We start from the raw sequence: 10,418 nt of genomic DNA on the forward strand, positions 1-10,418 counted from the left end.
TCCTCTCCACGGCCTGGAAGGCTCCCCAGCCCCCCACCACCGGCTTTCCCTCCTGTCCCGGCAGGTGGACGACACCGGCACGTTCCGGGTACTGGTGGTTCCCCCCGGGGCCGCGTACACCCCCGCGCTCGAGAAACTCCAGCGCTGCACGTTCTGCTCCGGTAAGAGGTGGAGCCACGGCCGGGTGGGCCACAGGGAGCCCGTTGGGAGGGGGCCGCTGGGACTTGGCCACGGCGACACCTGGCCTCGGGGGCCTCTGGGCTGCAGGCGCACCTGTGACCCCTCGCCTTCCACGGAGGCAGCCTCGCTCAGCACCGGGGTCCCTCCCGCACCTCCCCGGGGTGCCTTCCAGACCCGCGACTCAGCCTGGCTTCCAGGAGGCAGCAGTGGCTCCAGGGAGGCGCCGTCCATCTTGGCGCCAAGTTTTCTGTGCTAGAACGCGTGTCTGTGTGTCTTCTAAATGTCAGATAGTCACAGCCCCCAAGAAATGCCCTAAGCAATTCAGCACCCTCCCACCTGCGCAGGGACAATTTTTTTTAGCACAGTAGATGTGAAAAATAGCACAAATGTGTGCATTTTCACTGACAAGAGGCTTCCTGGACTCCCAGAGATTAAGCGTCAGAGAGAGCCACAGTGGCAACTGCTCGTGGCATTTTGCGCATGAGCTACAGGCATTAACGAAACGGGACCCGCACTGAGTTCTGATGGTGGCGAGGACACTGCAAGCCAGCGGGATAGGGCGGACATAGGCGCCGAGCAACATCAAGCACTCCCTGTGGCCATGCTCGTCCGGACGGTTGCATGGGTGTGCGAGGTGGTGATGGCGGTATTAGCGCCCAAGCTGTCGTGCGGATCTCAACCAAGCCCTGCCAGACGTGCGTGGGAACGGCCATCGCTCCTTCCCCTCGCCGGAACGCGCAGGCTCATCCTAGCTGGTCTTGCAGGGAGGAAGCGAGGCGTGGAGGGATGCCGCGGCTGCTGGGCCCACCAGGGTGAGCCCGGCAGCTGTCGGGAAGTGGGGGTCTTCATGCTCTCTCTGAAACGCTTCCGTCGGGCTTGAAGAAAACCCGTGACGCCCTTTCTCCGCACCCATCAGCAAGATGCTCAGGCCTGCCGCCAAAGTGGCCTCCCAGGAGGTGGGATTCCCAGGGAGCAGGAGGACTTCCTGTCTTTTGTCAGTCCTTTTCCTCCCTCCCTCCTCCCTCTCCCCCTTCTGTTTCTCCCCCCCCCGCCCCCGACTCTACAGGGTGGTCAAGCACCAGCACAGCCCACCCTCCATGCTTTCAGTCACTCCTCATGCATGTCGGCCGCAGCCCGTGCAGGGTGTGCGGCACAGCTGGCACCAAGCACGTGTGACTGGGGCCAGACTTTGGCTCGTCTCTTGGCTGGAGTCCTTGTTTTGTGCCTCTGGCCAATCACGGAGGACGTTTTGGCTGTCGTTCCCTGCAACTAAAAGCCCACAAAACCAAGCAAATGGGCAGCAGCCTGCTGTCCCCGGTCTTGGAAACTGCCTGCAGGCAGGTGACGCTTCTGTCACAGGGACGTGCACTTTTCTGAATTCCGGTCAGGGGGCTGTGACTCGGCCAAGACCACACCTTTATCGAGCCCATGGGTAAGACGGAGTGAGATGTCCGCTGCCCCCATCGGGGCTGGCTCTGGTCGTGAATCTTCCTCTAAAGCTCCAACTCGTGGCCCAGGCCTGGAGCTAAGTGCTGCTGTCCACGTGTGCGCTCCATTTCTTTCCTCTTTGGGTTTTAGTTTTGCTTTCTTATTTTGAGTCAGGGTCTCACCCTGTCAGTCAGGCTGGTGTGACCACAGCTGCTACAGCCTCAGCTTCCTGGGCTCAGGTGATCCTTCCGCCTGAGCCTCCCGAGTAGCTTTGACTACAGGCACAGGCCACCATGCCTGGATTTTTTGTAGAGATGCTAGGTTGCCTACGCTGATCTCTTTGGGTTTAAAAGAGGCCATTCTCATCCTCAACCACACACGACTACTGAAACCTGGGATTTCAAGGATCCTGCCAGGAAGGGATCTCCAGGCGTCTGGTCCCACCACCTAGGACTGGGGTCCGCTGACTCGGCTGGGGGATGCAGCTTGTTCTTTGCCAGGACAAGGCAGACCCAGGCATCCCAGCTCGAAGGCCAAGGGGCCTCCCGGGTATGCCACCACTGGCCTCCTAACGATAAAACACTGACTTTGTACATAGAACCTTCCGGACAAACTGGTGTGTCCTTTGGCAAAATGATTGTATTCTCCTGGCCCCGTACCCCTGCAAAGTTAGAAGAGGTGACCTTGAGGATCCCCTTACGTCCGTGCTTCTAACTTTGAATAGTCGTGTGGCCAGATTCAATAAAATTCCTGTTTTTACGACTATGCACTCCTCTGTTAAAATGAGGTATGTGATTATACGCATGACCTCATAGTTCATGAAAGTCCATTAATATCCACTATTCATTTAACAAACATGTATTGAGCTTCCGACTAGTAAGCACTTGGAAATGCAAGAGCAGCAGTAGCTTTGTCCTTGGGGGCGCACACACACACTGAGTCATAAGCACTTGTGGAAACGAAATAAAGACAAGCTGCTGTCTTCACTTGTGCTTTTTAAGCAGCCTGCTGTTTAACAGCAGGACAGCGAGACACGATGACAAGGTGCGGGGCCACCCGTGTGTTGCCAGTCTGGGCAGATCAGGTGCTTTCAGGTGGCGATGGTCAGTGCGTCCTCGCACGCAGGAGGCACACTGTCCATTCAGATGTTATAGACTTAGGACACAGCCAAGATCAAACCTCTGTTGAAAACACCTCTTTGAAGTCACTGCAGAGCCCAACACTTCTGTTCAAATGTCTGATCACATTAGTAAACGGAGTCCAAGACACAGGCTGGGGAGGAAGTCTGTACTTTATGGAGACAGATGCCAGCCATGTCCTGTTCTGACACTAAAGTCACTGGTAACTGTTTTAACCTCCAAGACGGTGCCGTTTCTAAATGCCGGCCCATGCAAGGCGCTCCATCCTTTTCTGTCCGTGTCTGCCAAGTAACCCTGGTGACCTTCTGTCCACAGACACCTGCAGGCCGGATGCCTCTTGCGACCAGGCCGGACCAGCCCCCGGGCCAGCTCCTGTGGACGCCGCCTTCCTCCTGGACGGCTCCCGGAACGTGGGGGCGGCTGAATTTGAAGACCTGAGAGGCTTCCTGCAAGCACTGTTAGACCACTTTGAGGTCGCTGCAGAGCCCGAGACATCCGTCACGGGAGACCGGGTGGCCCTGGTGAGCCACGCACCCCCCGGTTTCCTGCCCGGCACGCGGAGGAGCCCTGTCCGGAGCGAGTTCAACCTGACCACCTACGGCAGCAGGCGGCTCATGAAGAGGCACGTGGCCACGGCTGTCCGGCAGCTGCACGGGGACGCCCTTGTCGGCCACGCCTTGCAGTGGACCCTGGACAACGTCTTCTTGAGGGCGCCCAACCCGAGAAGAAACAAAGTCATCTTCGTGATATCCGCGGGGGAGACCAGCCCCTGGGACGGGGAGACCCTACAGAGGGAGTCCCTGCGCGCCAAGTGCCAGGGCTACGCCCTGTTTGTGGTTTCCCTCGGCCCCACGTGGAGTGCCCAGGAGCTGGCGGACCTGGCCAGCCCACCCCTGGACCACCACCTGGTCCAGCTCGGCCGCATCCACAGGCCTGACCACGGATACAGCGTGCGGTTCGTGAGGGCCTTCATTAACTCCGTCCGGCGTAAGTCAGAGCTCTGCCCTTCCCCGCAGAACATGCTCGGCGTTCCGTGGGGAGAGGCTGCGAGCTGGCATGTGTGCCTGGAAACCTCCCGTCAGCCTTCAAGGACGCTGCAGGGTCAGGGAGGCGAATCCGGAGCGAGGGGATGGGAGGGAAGAGGCTGGCTCCGAGCATTTGGTTTCCTGGCTCATCTTCTATGCCTGTGATTCCTGTGGAGACACAGGCACAAGCAGATGTTCCCACATCTGTCCATGTGCAGCAGAGCGGCCCAGGGTGTGAGGTCATGGCTCAGACCTTAGAGACGTGCCCTGTCATGTTCACACACTGCCTTCGGTGGAAAGTTCCACTGCTAGCTCATCAGGGAGTGTGCCAAAGAAAAATGACACCGCTCTTGGCGTTGCCTCCACAGGCTCCCAGCGCAGTCTCAAGTGTCAGGAGGTGCCATTTACCCATCAGGATAGAGGCAGCCTTGCAAAACTTTCTTAGCCTCGTTGATGACTTTGTATAATGCTGGCAGTTAGTGTAACTGGTGCCCATAAAAAAGAAACACGGCTGTATTTTCAGAGTGAGCTTGCTTCAAAACATTCAACCCGCTCTGAAGGCAACAGGAGGGGTGAGCGCGCCACCCCCTGATGTAACTCAGAGGGCGAGGCACTTGGTCGGATGAGCAGATGTCCCCCTGAAGCCCAGGTAGGAAAGGGAGCGCCCGGGCCAAGGAGGATCCACGCCACTCAGTGAGGTCCTGGCGTGCGAGCCCATCCAGGCTGTGGGGACGCTGACCAGGCGCTGAGGAGCCTCGGAGGCCATAGATGGGCCGACGGCATGTCCTCTGCAGACAAACTGAGTCCAGGACCTGCAGCACCAGTGTCCGGGAGCTCACTAGAAATGCATGAGCCGAGGCCCCCCAGACATTCTGGCCCAGAATCTGCACGCGACCAGGGTCCCGGGTGATCCTCACGCACACTCCGGCTGGAGAAACACCAGTGGGGCCAGTGAGCCCCAGATGGAGTGTGTGGATGTGTTCTGGAGGAGGACCTTCACAGAAGAGTAGAAAAAGGAGGAAAAGAAAACAGGGGCGCAGGTCATTCTGAAGGAAGCGACCACCAGGCATTCAGAAGGGTAAAGCTGAAGAAACCCCGAGCTTGTGAAAGGGACACTCCCCGGGACATGAGATGCTGAGCGAAGTCTTGGGGTGGAATTCCTTCCCCATTCCCCCCAGATTCCTGGTGGTGGTCAGGCAGTTAGTCAAGACACATGATTAGATACATGGCAGCACCACCTCCAACCACAGAAAGGGAGAGATGTTTTCATTAAAAAGTGCTTCGAGAACATGAGTGGTATATAACGTGCTTTTGGAAGACTGCAAACGCGATGCAATTGCACCTCACCTTCCGAAACCTCAAATACCTAGAAAGCTCCAATCTTTAAACTATAGCTGTAGAAGTACAAGTCAAATCAGACTCTGCGTGACCACGACCAACTCAAGCCTGCTGCAGGCCCACAGACTCACACTCGCCCATTCAGCACTAACATGCACTTTTGGGCACCTACTTTGAGCCACTCACTGCTCTGGTGCTCGACGTCAAGGTGTGGCCCCAGGAGCCCTGGTTCTGACTGCGCTTCCCGTGCTCCTGGTCTGGCCCCTTCTGTGCTGTGACTCTCACTGAACACCCTGCTGCCAAAGGCTGGGCTGTTGAGGGCCGTCCGTGTTTCCTAAAAGGAGCAGAACTGCTGACAAGCAATCTGATGCTTGGAGTTAGCACAGGCAGAACTAAAACCCAGGTGCACATGATGGGGGCACCAAGTGGTGAGGCACTCCGTCTGGAGAACACAGTCCTACCTCCAGTGGCCGCCAGGACTGACGTGCTTCTCGCGGTGACCCTGGGTCACCAGAAGAGAGTTTGTTGTGTTAACCAGTCTGTTCGATTTCATGCTGCAAGGAAATATATAATACTCTTTAAAGACTCCCTCAAAAACGGCTTGTTAATGTATAAGTAGTACAAGCAGAGGCTTGTGTTATTCTGTCGAAAAGTTAACACGCTTCCCAGTGAGCCACTTAAACCCAAGATGGCACCAGCGTTGCTGTTGCTGTTAGTGATTCAAAACCGGAAAGGGAAGGTCTCTTTCCCCTTGCATTTGGATATTCCAGAGGAGCAGATGAAATAAGGCTGTTCTGATGCATTCGTGTCGACGAAAGGCCGACCATCAGGACTGGCTGATGATGCCTCCTCTAATGGCTGGCCCACTTTAGCAGCAAAGGGCACCTTACTGAAAAGCCAGCTGAATTCACATGCAGATTCAGAAGTCACATTTCTGAAATCTTTCCTTTCCCGTCACCACCTTCACAGTATCTTTCTTTGATGGATACTGAAAACAGTGAAGGGACACTTTTGCACACAGAGCAGACTGCAGTAACATGAACAGCCTCGAATACAAGACTCATCACAGACTTTTCTCTTCCTAGGTGCAATCAACAAATATCCACCAATAAACTTGAAAACAAAGTGCCACAGACTCAGCTCCACGAACCCAAAGCAGCCCCTGCAACAGCTTCACAGGTACTGTCTGCTTGGGATTATTCAATAAGTGGATGTGCAACTCTCCTCATCTCTTCCTCCTCTTCTTTTTTCTTCCTCCTTTTTCACTTATCTGGACAAAAATCTTTTGCTACATTATGTTGAAGTATAATTCAGAGGAACAAGACCATTTTTAAAAAACGACCAGGTTGGTCTGAAAACCAATTTTTTTAAATGAAAAATCTGCTGAAATAAAATACCCAAATGGGACATCCTGATGGCAACAAGAGTACCTGATGACCAGATTTTGGTCTCTGAATTACCACCAAGAGGAACCAGGGTTCCCTGTCTTGGGAAGGGATGTGCCCAGAGCTGCTCAGCCAGTGAGGGAGGGGCTGCAATGTAAGAACGTCTTCAGATGTAAGCTCGTGTCACCACATCCCTGTCAAATTAGGTCGTCTGAAATGGCTGTGCCTGTGCTGGCCAACAGAGTAGGCGCTAGCTAAATGCAGTTCATCCAAGTCAGTTAAAATTAAATGGAATGACAGTTTCGGTTCTTGGGTCACAATAGCCACATTTCAAGTGCCCAAGGCCATGTGCAGTTCACAGCAGCCCTGCTGGACAGCACACATGACAGGACATTGCCACCAGCACAGAACTTCTGGTTAGCACTAGGCTTCTGCGATTCCGTGCTTCTGTCTGGCATTCCAGGGCTTTGAGAGTGGGACTCCAGCTCCCCACGCTGTCAGGTTACTCATGGCTTCCAGTCAGGCTCTTCATGTGCCCGCCTGGCTTGGCTCCATTCCAGTGTCGTCCACGTCCCTGAGACAGCGCCTTCCACAGAGCAGGGGGCAGACATCTGGATGGATGGGTCAATGGGCAGGTGGAAGAAAGACAGGGAGGCTGGGAACGGCATGGCATGCGTTCACGCCCTCTAGGCAAATACTCCCTGAGCACTCATCAAGGCTCTGGGGATCGCTGGGGTGGACTGACAAGGTCTCACGAATGCTCTGTATGAAAGAGTACAGGGCAGGTCATGAGAAAGTTTACAGTGAGTAAAAGCTCAGAGGGTGCTGCTATGAATGAACAAAAGCTTGCTGTGACAGGTGACGGGGAGAGGGGTGGAGCTGGGGAAACTAGGAAGGTGGTCTGGGGGGTGGGGAGCCCAAGTCCGAGTAATCTGAAGGAAAGGAGCCCCTCTGAACCCATTCTGGCTCAGAAGCTGCCTGCTAAAGTCGTCACCGTCATTGTCATCACCAGATGGACCAGCCACGAGAAGATCTGAGCAGAGCGTGCCCCTGTAAGTCACTGTGCAGCTGCTGTTAGACTTCTGCATCCTTTGACAAGATGCCTCTCTTGTCAGCTTCTGTTGTCTGGGCCAGTGTAAATCCCAACGTAACTCTCCTAAGAGAATTACCTGGGAAAGGATGCAGCAAGGCCAGGGGTGAACAGGGGATCTGGGAAGCCAGGTGACTGTAGCTCTTAAAGGCGAAGTGACATTCATCTTCTGTGATGTTCTCTCCTTTCGTTGTCCAGCTTTGCTCCTGGACCACACAAAGCTGCCCTCAAGGGAGTCGCCTTCCAAGAAGCAAAATTCTTTCAAGCCAGAAAATTCCTTTCAAGAATAGTAAGAAGTGGCAGAGATGGTGCCACTCACAACTTTACCAGCAGCACATCCCTGACCTTTAAAACTGGAAAAAGGGTCGTCACGTCTGCAGCCCAACGTGGGGAAGGGGGTGATCGACCCATCTGGCCGTAGAAGCACAGTGAGTCTCCAGACCCAGCTGCATCCACCGCCAGGACGAGGCCACAGGTGACCTGCGGTGCAGGCCCTCACTCCTGGGTGTTCAGATGCATCTCGTCCATGTACATGACCACTCCCGGGCAGTGCCAGCACGTGAAGGGTGGACGGTCCAAGAACTGCTTTCGCAAGACAGAAGAATGAAGGTGTTTCGAGAAGTTGATGGAGACATGATGGAAAGGGACCCTTGCGTGTATGCATGTGTACATGTGGGCCGGTGCTGCTGCTTTTGACTGTATACCCCTCCATTTTCTGCAAACCAAGCCTTCTTTCTTAATTTAGTAATGTGTCATGCTCATTATTTAGCCAAAGTTATTTTTAAATGTAAGGGGCTATTCCAAAATCTGCCCTAGCCATTGATGCTGTCTGCATGTCCTCCTGTGGAAAATGTGACCTCCGTGACCAAGGCACTTGAACCCACCACTCCCCGTGGACTGGCCAGGCCTCAGACGAGGGCTGGAAGGCTTCTGCCCACCTTCTGCAGCTGTTCACTTGGGACTGATGAGATGCAGGGCGTACTTTTCTCCACCTCTCAATCTTCCTAAGCTCACTGAGAAACTCAGATTCCCCCAGAACATAAATGACTGCTTTTGAGCTGGAAGTCCTCTCTATTATGAAGCTCTATTATGAAGAATTACTGTCTTTCCTTCCTCTTATGTTCATTTATTTTCACTGATCCCTGTATTTAGACAGGAGAGTAAAGACACAACTGTCATGAGTGAAGCTCTGAGATACTGTTAGCCATCAGGTGGCTATTTAGTCAGCAGCGAAGGGCACCATGGCAGGACTGGCAGAGCTCTAAAAAGAGCCTCAAATGCATTGAGTTTGGGAGAGACAAGAAAATCGTTGTTTCAGCCTACACGCTCATGCCATGCGGGGTTGTGGAGATGCAGAAGAGACCAGAGTCAGTCAGAGCAGGGCCTGCTTTCCGGGCACCTGGCCTGCAGCCGCCTTCCCCGAGGCTGTCTCCTCAGCCCCATCCAACTCTCACAGCAGGGCCACCAAAGCAGCACTGCTCAGTTTAAACACAGCGCTCAGACCTCACCTCAGTCCAGGAGCAGCTCCACGGCGGGGGCAGCAGCCCCACGAGTTACAGCACCCGCTTCGGGAAGGGCAGGAAGCCCCACTTGGTGCGCAGGGCAGCGACCCCTGGCACAGGACCAGCAGGGGGCGTTCGCACTCTTCTCCAACTCTCCCCTGACTCCCGAAGAGCCACCGCAGTGTCTGCGAACCACTTCCGTATCCACCCGGGCAGCTGCGGAGTCAGCTCACATCTCTCAGGGAGCAGGCAGTCCAGGGAGTTCAGTGTCACACTCAGGTAACACAGAACAGACCACTGGGTCTCTTCACTCAGCCCAGGTGGTGCTGAGGGGTTCGAGAAGAGCATTTCAAGAGCAGGAAGCGGATGAGCAATACTCACGAGGTATTTGACAACAGGGGTTTTCCTGGTTAACTTTGGGTCGAGCACAAACTCTTCTTCCATGTACTGTTGGAAAGACTTCTAAGTTTTTGGTAAGTAAAGTACACCAAACAAATACTCCCTTGGTGTGATTATTTGAGCATCGCGGGTTATCTTTTTAATCATGAATAGGCGAGGCTCTGACACCTGTTACAAATAAAAGTTCCCTTTCAAAAATAAATCCCTGGATACTTATCTAATCTGACTAGACAAATCACTCTCCTTGGTTTGCCTCTTTTTCCTAAAAGTGGAACCAGCGAAAGTTAAGTCGAATGTAGGTTTCATAGAGCTCCTTTTTTTTTTGAGTTGGAGTCTCACTCTGTCACCCAGACTGGAGTGCAGTGGCCGCTTCTGGCCACCGCAGCCTCGACCTGCTGGGCTCCGGCGATCCTTCCGCCGCAGCCTTCCAAGTAGCCGGAATTACAGGCATGCGTTACCATGCCCAGCTGATTTTTTTGATTTATTGTAGAGATGAGGTCTCGCTGCCCAGGCGAGTCTCAAACCCATGGGCTCGGGCAATCCACTCACCTCAGCCTCCCAAAGGCGCGGGATTACAGGCTGAGCCACTGAGCCCGGCTTCATAGAGCTCCTTTTAAGCCAAGACTCAGACGAGCGTGCTGTGCCTCAGTTTACCCGCGAGCACCAACGGCCGCCGGGGACCCACTCCCATCACCTCTGTGCTGAGCTGCGAGGAGGAAACTCCGCTGAGCAGGGAAGCACCAGATCGTGACACCTGGGGGCAACCCAAGCAGACAAGCTTTCGTTAAGAAAGTGGAGCTTAGCCGGGCTCGGTGGCTCAGCCTGTAATCCCGCGCCTTTGGGAGGCTGAGGTGAGTGGATTGCCCAAGCCTGCGGGTTCGAGACCCGCCTGGGCGGCGAGACCTCATCTCTACAATAAATCAAAAAATCAG

At 54.5% G+C, this 10,418-nt stretch overlaps 1 protein-coding gene across 1 annotated transcript; it reads left to right on the plus strand.

Moving 5' to 3' along the window:
* Positions 1 to 64: 64 nt before the first annotated feature.
* On the plus strand, positions 65 to 8,693 carry LOC103266096 (collagen alpha-6(VI) chain-like; the record flags this gene model as incomplete). Its single annotated transcript, XM_008063740.1, has 4 exons — positions 65 to 161; positions 3,063 to 3,734; positions 6,196 to 6,289; positions 7,784 to 8,693. Coding segments are annotated over 4 exons (1,086 nt in total), but the record flags the coding sequence as incomplete, so codon positions are not given.
* Positions 8,694 to 10,418: the final 1,725 nt, after the last annotated feature.

Source organism: Carlito syrichta, unplaced genomic scaffold, assembly GCF_000164805.1.
Source record: "Carlito syrichta isolate Samal-C Ts95f unplaced genomic scaffold, Tarsius_syrichta-2.0.1 Scaffold99365, whole genome shotgun sequence".
Taxonomy (NCBI): Eukaryota; Metazoa; Chordata; class Mammalia; order Primates; family Tarsiidae; genus Carlito; species Carlito syrichta.